This window comes from Nasonia vitripennis, assembly GCF_009193385.2.
Source record: "Nasonia vitripennis strain AsymCx chromosome 3 unlocalized genomic scaffold, Nvit_psr_1.1 chr3_random0005, whole genome shotgun sequence".
Classification (NCBI taxonomy): Eukaryota; Metazoa; Arthropoda; class Insecta; order Hymenoptera; family Pteromalidae; genus Nasonia; species Nasonia vitripennis.
This window is the reverse complement of record NW_022279624.1, coordinates 2825048-2844756: the sequence shown is the minus strand read 5'-3', so window position 1 is coordinate 2844756 and position 19709 is coordinate 2825048. Positions and strand designations below refer to the sequence as shown.

General features: G+C 41.4%; 1 protein-coding gene across 2 annotated transcripts; it reads right to left on the bottom strand.

Moving 5' to 3' along the window:
• Positions 1 to 1965: 1965 nt before the first annotated feature.
• LOC116416696 lies at positions 1966 to 15589 on the bottom strand. Of its 2 annotated transcripts, XR_004227042.1 has the most exons (4): positions 15480 to 15589; positions 11337 to 11473; positions 11062 to 11255; positions 2075 to 3105 (listed from the first exon to the last, which is right to left on the bottom strand). XR_004227042.1 is itself a non-coding variant. In XM_031925896.1 (3 exons), exon 3 carries the CDS (start codon positions 2696 to 2698, stop codon positions 2054 to 2056), a length of 645 nt encoding a protein of 214 aa, XP_031781756.1. In that variant the 5' UTR covers positions 2699 to 3105; positions 11062 to 11473; positions 15480 to 15589; the 3' UTR covers positions 1966 to 2053. The 2 variants fall into 2 exon arrangements, 1 of the variants encoding a protein (XP_031781756.1); XM_031925896.1 differs by having other exon boundaries at positions 1966 to 3105; positions 11062 to 11473.
• Between the last annotated feature and the right edge of the window lie 4120 nt (positions 15590 to 19709).

Sequence of the window (19709 nt, the reverse complement as noted above, 5' to 3'; positions counted from 1 at the left end):
AATCGGAACTGATGCGTATTGACGCATTATGCGCATGCGTGTTTAGCAAACATGGCGGCCGCGAGAAGAAGCCAGTGCATCAGCGGTATATATATATATATATATATATATATATATATATATATATATATATATATATATATATATATATATATATATATATATATTATACGGATGATGTGCGCAGTGCGGCGAGCGAAAACCTATTCACGACGATGAACTTCTGGATCAAATAAGTACCAGATTACAAGGAAATCACAATCGGTCAAAGAATATCGCTTAACTCTCGCGTGCGTGTGTGGAAGGCGTACTCGAAGAAAGTTATATTCCAAAAATAAGGACTCATTTTTTAGCAATGTAACCTGAAAATAAGCACCATGGCAAGACTCGACTTCAGAGCAGCAGTTTGAAGCCGGTGCATCGGCAGTATAAAGGTGTATGTATAGTACACGGCTGATATGGCGTACGGCACTCGGCAGTGTATACGCGATGTAGAAAATGTAAAAAATCTTGGATGTAAAAAAGTTAATAAAAATTTAAAAAACTATAATATACGAACTGTAATTACTTACTTTTTATTCCTTTTTATCTTTATAAAGAATAGAACAACTTCATTATTTATTTATTTATATTAAATAGTAACAATGCACAGATTTTTATTTAACTCAGTTATTTTCAGTACTATAATTTAAATATGTCTTATTATAAGTATAAATTTACTTCTTCATCCTTACTTCTTTTCAAAAATAATTTAACTGTTTCAAATAAAGTCAAACTGTTTTGTGTGTTGCCGCTAGGGGGTGCACGGGAAATAAAACCCGCAAGCGGTAAGAAGTTAGCTCAGATAGTGTATAAGTCCGTTTAGCAACCTTGTTGTAACAATTGCGAGCGTATAAGCATATGTACTGCGAATTGCGAATATGTATAATAATTAAGCATTTAGTTGTAGGAAATATATCTAGGTTAGTTTAAGGTCTCTAAAAATCAACTGCGGCGAGTGAATCGATCATGTTCTCTGAATGAAGTGCGTTAGAAGAGTAACCCTCCATAACCATAAAAATTTAGAGCCATATAATAATTGAAAAGAATTTTTCCACTATGTGCATTTTTATATTTAATTTAGTCAGGGTAAAACTTACTACTTAGTATAGTAAAATTTATAGTTTTATAAAATTTACTATACAGTTTAGTAAAAATTACTAGACTGTCAGTCTGTGAGTGGATTACCAAACTTTTTAGTAAAATTTCCTATAAATTTCTCTCAGTGTATAGTTGATGATCTTAAGTTACTTGTAACTCTGTTTGTTCGTTGATATTTTCCTGTGTTGTCTACCTTACCGAGGTATCTCGGTAGGTAGGGTTTGATATTATAATCAGTTGAGCTTGTGTGTAATCTTATTTTCGATTTTAAGATTTTGCACATTTCACTATCTGTTGCTATATGATTTGTACTATATTTTTTACCGTAATTGTCATCACTGAATTTGTAATTTGGACAACATGTAGGTTTGGTTCCTTCACAATTTCGTGTAAGGTCGCTTCCTGCGCATTTAAGGCATACAGGCGAATTCAAGTACTTAAATCCATTATGACCAAATCTTGCACATTTAAAGCAGGGTTTAGCATTGATAATATCTAGGACTCGGCAATTCGGGTATCCAACGAATAATCTATCTTTGTTCTCTTTGATAACTTTATGTATTTCAGCCGATACCTCCATTATTACTGTTGTATTTTTATTATAATTATTATAAGCAGAATGTATTATTTTACCTTTTGTATCTAAATTAGAGAAATTTCTTGTGTTAATATTATGTTCAAGAGCACTATTATCCATATTACTGAAATTATCTATTCGTATTATTTTGATCTTTGGATTTTGTAATTGTTCTTTTTCTACTTTACAAGTGTTAGATAATTTTGTTGTTAGCAGTTTTTCTGCAGCTTTTGCACTTTCCATATTCATACAGTTAATTCTAACCTCATTATCATTGAATTTTTTTTTTAGTTTGTATAGATCTATCTTTTACTAGATATTTTAATACTTTTTCTCTTAGATTAGTCTTGTCATCTTTATAACTACTATCTTAGGTATAATTTTTGGCAGTTCAATTGGTTGTTTAGCTGCTGTAGCATCTGCATAGGATTTCCTTACAGTTATTTGACGTTCTTTCTCTTTCTCAATCATCTCCTTTAATAATGCATTTTTGTCTTTGAGTTCTTCGTTTATATCTTTAAGCAGTGAGTTTTGTTCTTTGTACGATTGAATTAGTGCCACGTTTGTATCAGTATTTCCCTGATCCATAGCATTGTCATCGTCAACATTTGAGTTTTTCTCAATCTCAGCCAGTAGACCTTCATATTTTTGTTGTAGTTTCTTATGATCTTTTTGTAGTATTAGGTAATTTCTATTAAATTTCTCGGCTTCTTCTTTATATTTTTTACACGTTGCTTTCAGTTGGCATAGTATGACACGTGGATCTTGGCAACTAATTGAGGTTAAGTCTAGATCTGTATGTTCATCACACACTACTGACACACTCGATACGTATTTGATGCCCTTTTTTCTATTAAAGTCACTTTTGTGAAATACGTTTTCGCACAGTACACAAAACACCGTTGAATTAACTTGCCTCGGGTGGCATTTAAAATATATATCAGGAGGAATCTCCTTCGGCGGCAACCCCAGTTCCGCCATCTTTTTTGATATTATTTATATATTTTTAAAATTGTAAATTGCTGATTTTAATAACTTTTCAATAAGTGTACAATAATAATACAAATTATAATTAACAGAAAGAAAAAAACCAGTATCAGGAAGTTTATTTGTGGTTAGGAGTACTAAACAAGTATTTGATACATTTGTATGTTTTTTATTACAAAATATATTTCATCTATATACAATGCTCTTTTGATATTAGTAATGTAACATATTTGGTAATGGTAAGATGTACATATTTCGAAGACCTTTCATGAAAATACAAATACTTTTAATATCCGTAGTATCTATAACGGTAGGATTCTCTACCCAATTGATAAATCTCAGGTGAGATCTCATGACAAAATCTCATCTGACCAAGTGCGTGGATTAACTAAGTTCCGCAGCTGAAAAAAATTTGATCGTTCTAAATAGTTCCCAAAAAGAGCATTTAAATTTATTTATTTTTTTTGTAAAGATTCGCAAAAATCCGACTGTCCTGCACCTAAAAAAATTTTACTAAACTAACTAACCTAAAAAAACGACAATTTCTTATCGTTCGACATATTTGCTAAATGTACATTTCGAGAGTTTTTATTCATAAATAATTTACTTATAATAAACTATACATCTAATTTTTATACAAATATTTTGCAAATTTTGTAGAAACGTGCTACTATAACAATTTTTACTCAACTGCTTTGGTTCTCACTTTTGCAGTGGTCTCTATGGCTGTGACGGCTTAAAAAATCACATGAGTACTGATATGAAAACCATAAATCTATTAGTTAAGATAAAAACCACTTAATTTATAGTTTTATTAAGTTAAAACAAACCTACATGAAGAATTTTAATCTTCCAACTGTGATAGGTTTCGAGTAACTTCAAAAACAATATGAACAAAAGCTAATGAGTTCAAATTATTTATATATATATATATATATATATGTACACACACTAAATCAAAATGGTGGAATGAGTGAGGGAAGGTTTGGTGAATAAATCAACGCAAAACACAATGAATTTCGCGGGAGAAAAAGACGACTAGCCTCGGCATAAAAACTCTCACGGAGTAGAGAGAAAAGCCGGGACAAGCCTTTAGCTTTATTTTAGAAATAAGGAAATTATAGAAAGAAAAGTGACTCTAGGATAGACTAAATGAAAAGAGAGAGAGAGAGAAATGCAATTACAATGTACGCTTATACAATAAAAAGACTCTACTATAGGCAACAAAAAAGAAAGAAACGCAAGTAACTTAATACTATCGCCGCGAGGTACCTTTCGCACGCTGGAGAGCTCTCCTACCTTATTCGCCGAACGAAACGTGGACGGCACGACGTAAAGCCCTGGCCGCACGTTGGTGGGATGCACTTTCCTCGGTCGCAGGACGCCTCGACGTCTCGAGGGAACCAATTCTGGACCACGGACAGACCTTTTCAGCCCTGCCGCGTAGGTAGCAATCGCCGGGTGGAGATCGACACGACGAGGAAGCTCGCACGTGGCCGAAGTCCCAACACTCGAAGAACATACACAAACAGCACACCGCATGCAAAATGCACACACACTACGCAACGCACGGTAATACAATAAAGAGTGTCGATCGTCCTGAAAAGGACGATAATGAGGACTCTATTCGCACGCAATTTACAACGAGACTTTTGCAATCCCAAGTACAAAAAGGGCGCAATTTCAACTGAACACTCGAGGGGAGCTGTCAGAACTGAACTGCACGTGTTTTCGCGCGCCGGACCGCACAAACGGGAGATGCTCTCAGCGGCACGCGCATGCGCTCGATCGCTCTCGCTGCAGCGCTCGCCGCGCTACGGCGCGAAATTCAAATTTCTCCTTCCCGCTCTTACATAACCCGAACATTTCGCCCGCCTTCGTCCAACAGACGAATCAGACCCTAATCGCGTTCGCAGAGCCCTTATTCACCTTCTCGTCCAAAGCTAGAGGGCAGAGCCGAGCAACATGTCGTCGGAGAGAAGAAGTAGCCGTCTTGATGGTAACGACTCGCACCAAACCATCTGGGCCAGGATGCACCTCAAGGACCCTGCCCAATGGCCATTTTAATGGAGGATACCGAAGACGAGCTGACCTACCGCAAAGTTCTCGCTAGGGTCCCTCCACTTCTCTCGCTTTTGTAAATGAAGCAGATACTCCGTGGACCAACGCTTCCAGAAGTTGTTCGAATGCGCTGAAGCAGCTGGAATCTGGACAAACGATTTTCTGGCAACTTTGGACAATCATCTTCCGGCAGTAAGACCGAGACTTCTTCATTGAGAAAATGAGAGGGAATGAGCGCCCGTAGATCGTTGACGTCAGCACTCAAAGCACCTAGTGGACCAGAGTTGAGACAGGCCTCGATCTCTACTAGAACTGTAGAAAACTCCTCGAAGGTAAGAGTGTACTCGCCAACAACTCTCTTCAAGTGATGCTTCATCGACTTGACACCTGCTTCCCACAAACCACCGTAATGAGACGCACTAGGGGGAATGAACGTCCAGCTGGTTTCATCATTGGCAAGGACAGCGCCAACCTTCTTGTAGAAGTCTGAGGCACGCTGGAACATAACTCCTTAGCTCCTTATCTGCTCCTTGGAAGTTGGTGCCGTTGTCGCTGTAAAGATTTTGGCAAATGCCTCGACGTCCCACAAACCTACGATACGCACAGATAAACGATGCTGAAATCAGGTCACCAACAAGCTCCAGATGGATAGCACGAGTAGCGAAGCATACGAACAACGCGATGTAGCCCTTGAAGGAAAGATTTCCACGATCCTTTGACATCCGAATTTTGAAGGGACCTGCGTAATCGAGTCCAGAATGAGAGAAAGCCCTACTACTTGTCACTCTATCAGCAGGAAGCTCACCCATAAGTTATTGAGCCGAGTGAGGCTTAACCCACTGACAAGGCACGCATGCGCGAATCGTCGATTTTACAATCCGATTTCTACCCTGAATCTTGAGGCATTAGAATGCTCGACGTCAAGGTGGGATCGCCGTGAAGGCACTGATGGTGAGTGTGTCGGACAAACAACAAGCTAAGAGCAGAATTTTGCGGCAATATCGGAGGGTGTTTTCGATCGAAAGAGAGACCGGAGTGAGCCAATCGATCTCCTACACGCGAGAGGCCATCTTCCTCGCCCAAAAATGGGTTTAAACTGCTGAGCCGATGCCCTTCAGCAGTCTCTTTCCCGATCTCAACAACTTAATCTCCTCAGCAAACGCCCCTGCTTCAGCCAGACGAATGACTGCCACCCGAGCTGCAGAAATCTTAGCAGTTGTCAGGAAAGAGACGAAGCGATCTATGCCGGCGTTCCTCTAATCCGAATTCGATTGAGAGCACGTCTGCAAAACGCTACAACCCGAATAAGCCTAGTCAAAGACGAAAATCGAGTCAGAATCTGGGATTCCTCGGATCTTGGACGAGCGTGATTAACTCGAACCAGGTCAGCAGGCCGAGGCCACTTAGTTGGAGACAGTGATAGCCACGCCGGGCCCTGCCACCAAAGAGCACAATTAGCCAACTCTCCCGGCTGAACTCCTCGCGTCGCCAAGTCAGCCGGATTCTCCTTTGTCGGAACGTGAGGCCACGTTGCCGACGGCAACTCAGTTTGGATCAACGAAACTCGATTAGCTACGAAGGTCTTCCAATGACACTGATGCTTACGAAGCCACGTAAGCACGATCTGACTATCGGACCAAGCGAATATTGATAACCCTCGCAGAAACTCCAGCTTTGTCACGTGCAGGATGAGCTTGACCAAAAGAGCTGCACCACACACCTCCAAATTAGGAATGCTCACCGTTTTCAATGGAGCTACCTTTGACTTAGCCGCTAATAACGAAACCCGAAAACATCCATTACCCTCGTCGATTCGCAGATACACCACAGCAGCATACGCTCGAGAAGAAGCATCCGAAAACCCATGGATCTGGCAAGAGCAATTCGCCGTACCACCTAACCAACGCTCGATGGAAAAATATGGCAATGTGGATAAACCCTTGCCAGCGCTCACGAATCTCAGCTGGTAAGGGTGAATCCCAATCGCATTTCATAATCCACATATCCTGCATCAAAATCTTCGCCATGACCGTGACTGGAGCGAGCCAACCTAACGGGTCGAATAAACGAGCGATGTTCGAGAGGACGGACCTTTTCTTATAAGCTGCAGCCACGTTCTCGGGGTTAACAGCGTTGAACTTCACCGATCTGCTTCTCCGATACCTGCTGTGCTGAATCTGGAAGCAGCTCCTGATGGTTCGCAGCCTATCGTCCAACTCGATTCTAGACAACGAGCCCCGAGAGGAAACCGATGACCTTCATCCTTAACTAACTGAGACAGAGTGCGAATTGCTAAATAAGGAGCACAAGCCGTCCCATAGGTGAACGTAGTCAGACGAAAATCAACTGGTTCAGATGCTGCATCGGGTGACCAGACGATCCTCTGATAGTCCTGGTGCTCTGGTTCCGCCTGAATCTGCCGAAACATCATTATTATATCGGCAGTAAATACGAAGCGATACCTACGCCCATTTAAAAGAATCAAAGAGAGGTCACTCTGCAATCAAGGACCTGTCAACAAAAAAGCATTGAGCGAGTGCCCGTCCTTTGTACGCCGAGAAGCATCGAACACAACTCTCAACTTCCATATCAACAGAAGCTTTGCACGACTGGGTGGTGAGGCTGATATCAGGCGTCAGCCTTATGGACTTTCGACGATGGAACGCGCGTCATGTGCTCTAACTTCTCGTACAACTTCATGAATTCGCGATACGAATTGGCAATCCTCGAATCACGTGAAAAACGACGATGCAAATTCAAGAGAGAACCAAGAGCCATACGTCAAGTTTCTGCTCCCACTGACGGAAGATCAGGCTTCAACGGCAGCTTCACCACGTACTGCCCCTGTGAGTCCCTACCATAAGTGTTCTGGAAGATTCTCTCGCATCTCTCATCCTCCGGTTTCATCTTAAAAGATGGCGACAAAAACTCCTCGAGAGTGCAAAACCGTTGCAACAAATTTTCCAAGTCATCTTGAGGAGCAGTGAAACGCCTGAACTGGAGCTTGGGTAGCAGCACCAGCCGCCCACCGTGTCATTCCTGAATCCATCGGCCCGGAAACGATACAACCAAGAACAGTGTTCTGAGCGACAAGCTACGAAGTTAAGGATTTTTTAACCCCAGAGCGAAGCAATTGACCATAAAGAATTATAAATCATGTCGATCTTCTTTGAGATCGCAAACTCCGGGTCAGCTAAAGTGATGCATGAAAACTGCTCTCTCGCCAACTTCTCACTGACTTCATGAGAAGGAAAAAGCGACGTAAGCTTAGGGAGAACTAGCATCTCAGTTTCATCCTGGAATCCTGGATCTACCGCTGAACGAAGAGTGAGTGGAACGATCGACCGAGTAGTGCCAGCTGCACTAGCTCCCAGGCCAGACAGTGGCACGTGTGTACGTCGCTTAGGCAGTTCAAGTAACTGCACAATGGCTTCGGACACAAACGACGCTTCTGAGCCTTGATCTAAAAGCGCCCGTGCATACGTGCCCTTGTTCTTAGGGCCTACCACTAACACACGCGCAGTAGCAAGAAGAATCTTCCTCGAAGACACCAAGGAATTAGCAGCATGCAAAATCACCGCTGAGTCGCTACCAGAGTTCCCTTGGTCCTTCTTCAGCGCAGTAGACGATGATCCTTGACTGCTCCTACTCGGATCATGAAGAGAGGAATGATGTTTTTGTTTACATTCCGAACAACGATCAGAAGAGGAACAAGAATTCGCTCGATGATGTCCCAGACAGTTGAAACAGAGCCGAAGCCGCTTAACCTCCTTCTGGCGATCCTGGGGCTTCTTCTCCTTGTACTGAGAGCATCGCATCAGGGCGTGTGGACCAGCACAGAGAGGACACTGCGAAGAGTTCGCGTGGAACACCTTACGACGATGAATCGATTTAAGCAGAGCAGCCGATCTTTTCTCGCCACGTTGATCAGGAGCCAGCACGCCAAGAGTTTGAGCTCGAGTTTCAAGGAATTCGATAAACTCATGGAATGTCGCCGGAGTGTACGACGACTCAGTGGTCTCCTGTCTTACGCCTGCCCCTGACTCGATCTTCTTCCGCTTCTTCTCGCTAATCAAGGACTCCCATCGACTACGAGACTCCGGATCTAAGCGCTCAGACAAGAGAAAAACGAACCATACATCCCACTGGTCTATCGGCATCTTCAAATTCTCCAGAGCACGAACGATACGCGTAGCTTCATCAATGAAAAAGCGCAACTCATCACCTAATTCCTTCTTAAGATGAGGAAGAGCCATAAAAACCGTCAAGTACCTGGTGATGATGAGCCTCGGATTATGGTAACGAAGCTCCAACGCCTTCCATATGCTTGCATAGTTAGCGTTAGTAGTTGGAATTTCCTTCACTAAATCAGCCGCGCTACCGGTCAAGCACATTTTCAAGTACTGTAACCGAGTAGCATCAGAAATCCGAGGCAAATCATGCATCATGTTCCTAAAATTATACTTAAAACTCGCCCAATCGTAGTTGCCTGAAAACGAAGGAGGTTAATTTTGGGAAGTTTCGTAAACCCAGCATTTGACGCAGTAGAATTCAGCAATCCGCCAGGAAGTGTTGACTGATCAGCGACCTCAAACTGCGACAGCAACGTCAAAAATTCATCGAGAGCCTCCTCATAAGCCCCCTGGAGATCTCCGAAGTTATCTTCAGTGACGTACACATCCGCCTCAGCTTTATCTCTTGCGACGATCTCCGAGTAAGTCCTCCGAGCCTCATCCCAGACCTCTTTCAAAGCGTCGACTCGAGCCTGGAGGATGTTTTTGTTGAGAGACGCAGGGGGCTTAGCGAGTAAATGACTACGCAAGCCCCTGATTTCCGTCAAGCGTCTTGTCTGCGAAGCTACCATAACTTCCTCAGCGTGGAGCCATGGTAGACTGGCCTTGAAAGACGGAAACGAGAGGACAAAATCAAATTTCGAACGAGAAAATAAAATGAAATTCGAAATAATAATTGAGAATGCGCTGTATGAGTGTGCTAGTAAATTCCCAGTGTTTACGCCGTAAGTCTACGGCGCGAAGCTGAAACGCGAAAATAACGCACGAGGCTGTGACCCCCTCGCCGACAATGGCCGCTTCCGTGAACTGCCGACCGACGCCGGCAGCGACTCGCTCGCTTACAAGTTCGCTTTGAAATTATTGATTTTAAAAACCCAAACAATCACTCACTCCTCACCCGGGGCACCATGAACAAAAGCTGAGTTCAAATTATATATATATATATATATATATATATATATATATATATATATATACTAAATCAAAATGGTGGAATGAGTGAGGGAAGGTTGGGTGAATAAATCAACGCAAAACACAATGAATTTCGCGGGAGAAAAAGACGACTAGCCTCGGCGTAAAAACTCTCACGGAGTAGAGAGAAAAGCCGGGACAAGCCTTTAGCTTTATTTTAGAAATAAGGAAATTATACAAAGAAAAGTGACTCTAGGATAGACTAAAGGAAATAGAGAGAGACACGCAATTACAATGTACGCTTATACACTAAAAAGACTACTATAGGCAACAAAAGAGAAAGAAACGCAAGTAACTTAATTATTCGCCGAACGAGACGTGGACGGCGCGACGTAACACGTTCCCGCTCTTACATAACCCGAACACAATATTCTTGATCAACTCCGTGTACTTGTTTTACAATTTGTTGTGTTTCTCGAAAACTATCACAATACTGTTATGCGATGGGCTGTTTTTATACGATTTGTTAAACATTTGTGTAAAAATTAGATGTATAATTCACTATAGGGCATATTAAACCATAATATCAAATATTCAGTATATTACCTCTGAACAGATCTTACACTGACATGTGAATATTTTTATAGAATCACGTCACTAGTTATAAATTACACATAGAGATCGACTGTTCTTTGTAATAGAAGATAAGTATAATTTATTTTATGCTTAGCATACATTTCTAACTTCGATTCCCAATTAAAGATTTATTGAATTTAAAATATTTCTGATTTTCAGAATAAATTTATAGAGTAACGGGCGTGATGCACTGAGTAATCAAAGTAAAATTAAATAAATTATTGTACTAATATCACACGAGAATCAACGCAAAATTATTTACTAATCTTAACGTGTAATGAAACAGTATAACAAATTTTTAACTTCACTCAGGAATAGCAAAATAAGGGCAATTATCACATGACATTTTGCGTTTGTGGTGCAAATTAAAATATAACAAATGAAACACTTTGCAAATGAATATTAGAAACTAGTGTAGTTTTCTGAAGTGTTAGTTAAATAAATGATCAGACTCACCATGATAACTCTTGCACAAGAAAATTCAGCATATACGTACGAAACCGTCCTCTAGATGCATAGTATCTCCAACAAACTCTTTTGCCACTCAGAAGAATTAACAAAATATTATGTAAAATAAAAGACTTTTTTGATAGCAGCAACTGGTTTACACTGGGAGATAGGGTTCTCACTATTTACTCATTTGCAGTTTACTAAAAATAAAAACAAACACTTGAGAAATTGCCAGCAGTGTAGAAAATATCACAACGAACTTTTGGACTACGGGTACAAACAACAATCACCGCACTCCGTTGTCAATAACTTAGTTGCGAATATGCGACGCGTCGCGGGTGAGAGGTTACCCGTCACAGCAGCATAGCAATGGATGCCATGCATGTGTGTGTGTTTGTGCTGCAGTGTCTTGAACTCTCTAGAAAAATAAATCTATTTGTTAAAATAACAACCACTTGATTCATTGTTTAGTTTTGAAACAACCTAACATATTAATATTCAGCTCCGTAGCTGTGATAGTTTTCGAGAAACACAAAAAACAAATTGTAAAACAAGTACGCGGATTTGATCAAGAATATTGTTTTTGAAGTTACTCGAAACCTATCAAAGTTGGAGGACTGAAATTTTTCATGTAGGTTTGTTTTTACTTTATATTTTTTTTTTAAGTGGCATTTGGGACTCGAAAGTTCATCTCCTCATCTACGCAAGCCTTCCACGCTGCCCTGTCTTGTGTCAACCCCACCCAACATGCACCCCTCCGATCGACACCCACACGTCCTATTACTACTAGATCCGCATTTACGTTGTCCTCCCATCTGCGTCTAGGTCTACCTAGAGGTCGCGTTACCATCGGCCTGTCCTTCATGACACGCGCTGCCGTACGGTCGTCTCCCATTCTCGCTACGTGCCCTGCCCATCCCAATCTGCGCGATTTTATTATTCTGTTAATATTTGGTGACGAGAACAGATTGTGTAACTCATCATTGTGTAGTCTCCTCCATTCCCTGGTTTTTTCATCTTTCTTCGGCCCGTATATTTTTCGTAAGACTTTATTTTCAAATACCCTAAAACGGTTGCCCGCCTGCGTAGTGAGAGCCCACGTTTCGCACACGTACAGAACCACCGGCAGTATTATTGTCCTGTATATTCTTATTTTAACGTTTTTAGACAACAGCCTCAACTTAAGTAAATTACTCATGGCGTAGAAGCAAGCGTTATCCGAATGGAGTCTCTTGTTTATTTCGACATTAATCTCGTTTCTATCATTTATGGTCGTACCCAGATACCTGAATTCGCTAATCTTTTCAAAAGTGAAATTCCCAACTCTGAGATCTCCTCCCCTCTGCAGATGCCTAGTTTATCCACAATCATGTACTTTGTTTTTGATTCACTCACTTCTAACCCTGTATATTCCGCCGCTTTTATGAGGATTTCCGTGTTTCTTGCTACTGTTTCCCTACAATCCCCCAGTATATCCAAATCATCTGCGTAGTCTAGTATCTGCGTTGTTCAATTAAGCGTTGCGCCCAGCTGGCTAACCTGCATTTTTCTAACGACAGACTCTAACGCTAAGTTGAACAGCACCGTAGAGAGCCCGTCCCCTTATTTTAAATCATCGTGTATCGTGAAGGGTTCTGATAAATTACCGCATACTCGGACCTTTCCCGTGTTTCCGTTCAGACATATTTGAATCAATCTCACAAGTTTTTTTGGTACACCGAGAAGTACTAGAATTTGATACATTTTGCTTCGCTTAATAGAATCGTACGCCTTTTTAAAATCTATAATTAGTTGGTGTATGGTTTCGCAAAATTCCCACTTTTTCTCTAACAACTGTCTTATCTCCGTCGATCTGTTGCGCCGAAATCCGCACTGATAATCTTCTACTATATCTTCCGCGAATGGAGTGAGTCTAGCTTGTATTACGTTTGACAGGACTTTGTAGCACGTTGCTAAAAGTGAGATACTCCTACAGTTGTTGCAGTCTGTCTTATCCCCCTTTTTAAAAATCGGTATAATGATGGATTCCTTCCAATTTTCGGGTATTGTTTCATTTTTCCAGATAGCACATACTAGTTTATAGATTTTATAAGTAAGGCCGACGCCCATACTTGAGTAACTCAGCTGGTATAGAGTTATTTCCCGCTGCTTTGTTGTATTTTAGTTTTTTTAATCGCGGCCTCTACTTCTTGGTAGCTCGGTTCCTCCACGTGGAGTTCGGCAGTGTGAATTTCGTCCCCTAATTCTTCTCTATTTTCGTTCACGTTTAATAATTTATCGAAATAATTTTTCCACAGCGACAGTAATTCTTTGTCATTTGTTACGAGGTCCCCGTTTTCGTCCTTCATCAATTGCGCTCTACTCCTAAAACCCTTTCTGATGGCGTTAATCCCTCTGTACATTTCGCGGGGGTTATTTTCCTTAATGTTAGTTTCTATTCTCCTAATAAGATTCTTTTGATACTCCCGCTTCTTATTTCTGTAGATCGCGCTCGTCTGTTTCCTTACGTTAGAATACTCTTCTACGGTCCTATCGCTTCTATTTTGTAAGCTATCTAATTTAGCCTTTTTGCGCCTTTCAAACCAGAGTTCGCACTCTTTGTCAAACCATGGTTTGCTCTTTGGCTTTTTCTTTTTACCCAGTACTTTGTTCGCGGCCTCTTTTACCGTTTTTTCGATGTCCCCCCATAAGCTATTCGGTTCGTCATTCACCTCCGGCGATGTGTTTGCTTCTTCAAGTGCCTGAAACCTGTTATTAATTTCTATCTGGTACCTAATTCGCTCTGTTCTAACTTGTAACTTTTCAATATCGAAGCTTTCTACCCTGTTTGTTCGCTTACTATTTTGATTTGCTACTAATCTAGCTCTTAATTTGGCTACTACTAGGAAGTGGTCCGAGTCGCTATCTACCCCTCTATGAGCCCTTACATCGAGAACGTTAGTATGAAGTCTTTTTCCAATAAGAAAATGATCAATTTGGTTCTGCGTGGCCCCGTCCGGCGATGTCCACGTTGCTTTGTGTATGTTCTTGTGCTTAAAACACGTAGTTTTGATTATGAGATCTTTTGCCACCGCGAAATTTATGACCCTAATACCGTTATCATTGTTGGCTTGGCGCAGGCTTTTCTTCCCTTTAGTAGGCCTAAACATTTCCTCCCTACCTATTTTAGCATTGAAATCGCCTTATACTATTCTTGTGTCGTAAGACGCGAACTGGTCGATTACCTGCTCTAAAGTTTCGTAATAAGGATCCTTAGCTTCTTCTTCTTTGTACTCTGTAGGGCAGTGTAAATTAATAAATACATATCTATACCATTTACCTTCGATGATGATGTACGAGAGCCTATCATTGACGGATTTTAAACTTTTAACCGAATGTATGATGTTCTTACTTACGAGAAATTCGGTGCCTAGGGATCCCCCGCTCCCGGCCCCATACAGGTACGTGAAGTTACCCGATGCTAGTACTCCGCCATCTGGCCACCGCGATTCCTGTATTGCTACCAAATCTAGATTGTACCTATCAGCTTCCTTTACGAGTTCTTTAAACGCGCCTGCTCTGTATAGACTGCGAACATTCCAAGTTCCGATCCTTAAATCGCTTTTGGTTTGGTTTTGATTTTTTGAGCTATGATAGTATGTTAAACCCGCGCGCTTTGGATCCTGTTCCGATCGCAGGTGAGTCCAACGTTCTAGAGGTTCTAACCACGTTTTAACCCCCATACCTCTCTAGAACTAAGTATGAATTACGAATCATTCTACACGTCCCCTTTCGGGGCAGTTGTCATCGCTCCTGCATCCTCTTCGGCAGCAGGATAGTTGCCTATTTTTTAATGTGTGATAAAAGAGATAGATTAAGAGATAAGAGATAATGTGAAGTGTTTTTTGTTGTGGTGCTTGCGTAGTATTTCTAGATGAATGCGTTCGACAGTGTGGGCTCATCACACCGACGCCTGTTCCTATCGGCTGTCCGCGACTCCTTGTTCAATTTTTCGCAGCTACACTGAGAGAAATGTAGAGTTAGAATAGCCGTACATTTTTCTGTGGTATTAGCCTTGGACGATCACAGCCGATTTAGCGGTGGACTGAGGCAGATTCTACCGGAGTTTGCAGTAGTCCAAGCTTGGCTCCTCCCCGCGCTATATCAGCCGCGCCGAACACGTGAGGTTTTACTTATATGTTTATGTTTTTTAGCATATCATATCACAATGAGTGACAAATTTAAAAGGGACCTATTGGTTTCGTGGAATTTGTAAAAGTTTTGCGAAAGGTTTGAGAATAAGTATTGCAATATGTACAACCTAACCTCTTAACCTCAAAATTTGTATACTTATGCTGAAGCACAAAATTTAAATAATTATAAATCAATGCATTGTTTAGCCATGAACATTAGTTTACAAGCCCTCAGAGTACAATGTGACATACCTGTAGAGTCTCTTGGCTTATCTGAAAGCCGTAGACCTGCATTGTTTTCGGTTAATCCAACTCTCTATTCCATTTCTCATGTGTAGTGGTGATAGGCACCCACAGGTATCCATCCCCTTAAGACATAAAATTAAAGTTAAAATTATATTTTCGCAGAAAATGATATTTTAATGCGTATAGCAAAAAAACATTTACTTGACATTTTTATATTTAGAGATTTCACTACGTTTTTTAGTCTTTTTTTGCCAAAATTTTCACTTTTGAAAAGTTTTTTTTTTGTGTTTTTTTATGGCTATTTTTTCATTGTTGCAAACAATTTAGCTATAATGCATCTGTAAGAGAATAAAATACTACTTTTTCTCGTTTGGTCCTCGGGATCGACCGCATTGTTTGGCAGATAAAATGTAAAAGGTAATTTTTTTTTAAATTCATATCTCTGAAACTGAACATCATAATCTCACGAAAAAAAATGTCGGTGGGTTACGTGTCAAAATATATCCCATAAAAATTTCAAGTTATTTTATTACTTATTTTTTCAGTGATAAATCGAAAACTGAAAAATGAGTTTTTTTTGTGCCTCGATCACGGACGTAAAAAGGTTTTATTACACTTGAGATTTTGGAAAAAGTAGATATTTTATGTGTTTTTGCTAAGTCCATTGCACAGCTTTCAAACCCCTATGGTTCTTAAGATATGAAGGTTTCAATTTGTTTTTTTAATTTTTTGATTCTTTATATCTCTAAAACAATGTAGCCAATTGCTTCAAAATTTTATATGGTGATTTACCATGAAGAAAGCTATCTGCTGCTAAAATCTTTAACGATTTCATTTATTGGACCAATGGATTGGAACAATATTTTATTTATTAGACCTGTGGTGGCCACACAGCACCCACTCGCACACACACACGCTCACACACTCGCACACACACGCGTACGCACATACACACTTCATACGCACGCGCGCGCGAAGACTCCAGGACAGATTAGTTAGACTAATTAGACTAATTAGACTAGATATGACCATTAGGACAGATAAGTCCTCCGCATCGAGGAAGTAGTAAAACGCTCGGACTTGCGCTCGAACTTTTTATTGCGGTCATCTGCACCTCGATACTGGCGGCTAAAGCTCGCTGGCACGGGGAATCCCCGGCGTCATAAAACAGTAAACGACCGGCCGCTTGGGCCAGCCGCCCCCGCCACCGACGGGCTATCCGGACCGCGCACGCTCCGTCCCTGCTAATCCGATCGGTGATCGGTACAGGAGGCGGAAAGATCGAGACCGTCGACGGCCGACGCTGGAGCCGACTAAGTTGAGTACAACTGGAGCCACGACACGAGTCGCATCGCCTCCAGACTTTGTCACGTGAGTATCAGCAACGAATAAATGAACACTCTTAAACGTCAAGTTCTGCGTTATTTAAGATTCTTTTAGAAAGACCTATAAATTTAGTTGGAGGAAGCTACGTGCCAATGAACTGGCAGCGTTTTTTTTTCTTTGTGTTTTGTTCAAAAGTGTATGAAAACACCAAGGAGCAGTTTATACATGTCTCCACAGTGTACGAAACTTTTGTGTATCCTTCTAATTTTGAGTCGACAATAAAGTGAAAAGTAAATCCGGGCGCAGGTGTCATATGTGTACGTCATATAGATATAAGTACACGGCCACTGCATGTAGGTAACTTGCTTGTAAAACTTTTCTAAAATAATATGCAATATCTCTCATATATCCATTGTTATGTCCTTAGCTATTGAAAGCTGTCACCGGACAGTAACTCTACGGGTTATTTTGCTTTCATAAGCACGGACGAGGACAAAGCTTCAGAGCGCAAAGCTGAGCACCGTCGGTGCTTACTACCTTCGCGATCTGTTTAGTAGAACGGCCTCCAGTAGTCGCCGGAAAATCTTTCGAAATTGCACTGTTTTCGTTATACGCACTGATTTTAGTTAAACTCTTTAACGTTGATTCCGTAAACTTTAGAATTATTTATCGAAAACAAGGAAGCACAATGTAAACGTTCTACGTCTGCAAATTATTCAAATTTAAATGATAGAAGTTTTCGAAGTCTTTTTGCTAGTTGAAATATTATAAGTCCCGGATCTGAAGTTTCCTATGTCCTGTGTTGTAAAAAGTGATTCTAAGTCCCGTACTGTCGAAAATATTTTAAGTTCCAAGATGTTATACCGTACCGGGCTCGGGCAGAGCTTTCGCGTGGCAACGATTTTTGAAGCAGACTGACGATGTGAGGACCTGTTGCTGGGCTCTTTTATGCTCTCGTAGGAGAGGCGATCTCCGATTTTCGTCTCCTTGGCGGGGTGGGTGTTTGGCCAATTAGGAGGCCTAAATGCAGCTTCTTGCCTTATTTAGAGCTTTTTATGCATGTGACTTTGTAGAGAGGGCCAATCAGAAAACCAGAGTAAAAATCCTCTTCTCTAGTACATCGTGTCTCCTCGTGCTCTTCTCCTGTCAAACTCGCCTCTGATTTGCCTTCTTTATCTGCAGACTCATAGAAGCTTCCTCTGTGCATTTTGAGCCGACTTGCGCGGTATCCTCTTTGGCGGCTCCTCGAGCTTCCAGCGCGCGTGATGTAGGAATCTATTGCACAGATCTCGACCTCAACCTTCGCTATCGTATTTCTTCCTACGCTTCTATTGCCACGGCCGAAGCCCTAGCCATTCAGCTAACCCTCGAATACATAGATCAGCACTCAATCCTCAATTGCACCATCTTCACAGACTCTCTCAGCACCCTCCAAGCTATCTCTTGCACTCGCGACTTCATCTCTTCTCCCATTATCTCTATTTTCAAAATCTCTCTATCTCCCGCTCAGAATTTAACAACTATCTCACCCACTATCGAACCAATACAGGTCGTTTTTATTTCTCAAATTATCGTCTCCACTCCCCTAAACCCTGGTTTCACTCTCAAGGCCTCGACCGTCTCTCGATCACCACCGTTTGCCGTATGAGGAGCGACCACTATAGCCTCGCCCTCAGCTTACATAACAAAAATCTTGTTGACTCTCCCTTATGTCCTTGCGGCGAAGACGATGAAGATCTCAACCACATCTTCTGGGCCTATTCTCGTTTCGACACCCAACGCTCTCGTCTTCTTTTTTCTCTCGCAAAACGTAAAATATTTCCACCCTTTACAATCTCTTCTTTCATTCGCCAACTACGCAATGACATTATCGAAATTCTCCTTCGCTTTTTAACCGATTGTGATCTCTACATCTAATTCCTCTATGTCCCTCTATCGGTCTCTCGGACTGCCTTGCCCTCTGTCAGCACTTCTCCAATGCTCTTTTCTTCGCGGTCAATTTCCTTCTAGGGAGACTGGGGTTCACCCCCGTCGCCTTCCCACTACCTCGCACAACGGGAGAACCCTGATTCTCCCGGGCCTGCGGGGAGGTCGGGAAGCGCCATCTTTTTTCTGTTGCAGACGCAGGACTTCGAGAGCCCGGATCATTTCAACATTCAAATCCTCTCGCTTAACTCCACGCATGCGCAGCATGCTCCAGACTGTTGATGGCCGTACAGACCTCTGGCGCCACTAACCACAAAGAAGAAGAAGAAGAAGAAGAAGAAGACTTATGTGTCACTTGCCGATAGCGTTGCGCGCTCCGCGGCCTCTCTTCATTGCACGTGTATCGCTTTCGGGTATTCGCGGTCCATAATGTACAGTAGGCCTCTTGTTATTTTCTCTCTACTTGCGTCTGCTATGTTCCCGCCGTGGAGCCGAGATGTGTGCGCATATCGGTGTGCTTCGCTTAGCTTTGTGCCTCCGCTGTAGGGCTGCAATGTGTGTGTGCATATTGGTGTGCCTCGCTTAGCTTTGAGCCTCCGCTGTAGAACTGCAATGTATGTGTGCGTATCGGTGTGCTTCGCTTCGCCTCTTGCCGTAGGGTCGCACTGTGTGCATACATCTCGGTGTTCTATTTTATTTTTATTATTTTACGTAAATTTACTATTATTATTGATTTTCCTAACTGATTTTACTTCGAGTTTAATTATGTTTGTATGTTTACTTCACCTTACGTTGTCCTTCCTTATTCTTATTAATTCAATTAAATATTGAATTTGTCGAGTTTGCTATATCTTAGTATACACTGCATTCTAGTAGGAAGGGTATCGATTGATTTACTTTATAATAACTAATCTTATTTGTTTTTAGTATTTTAAGAATGCGAAAGAAAGTGAGCATTTCATACCATTAAGTAAGATAAGAAGG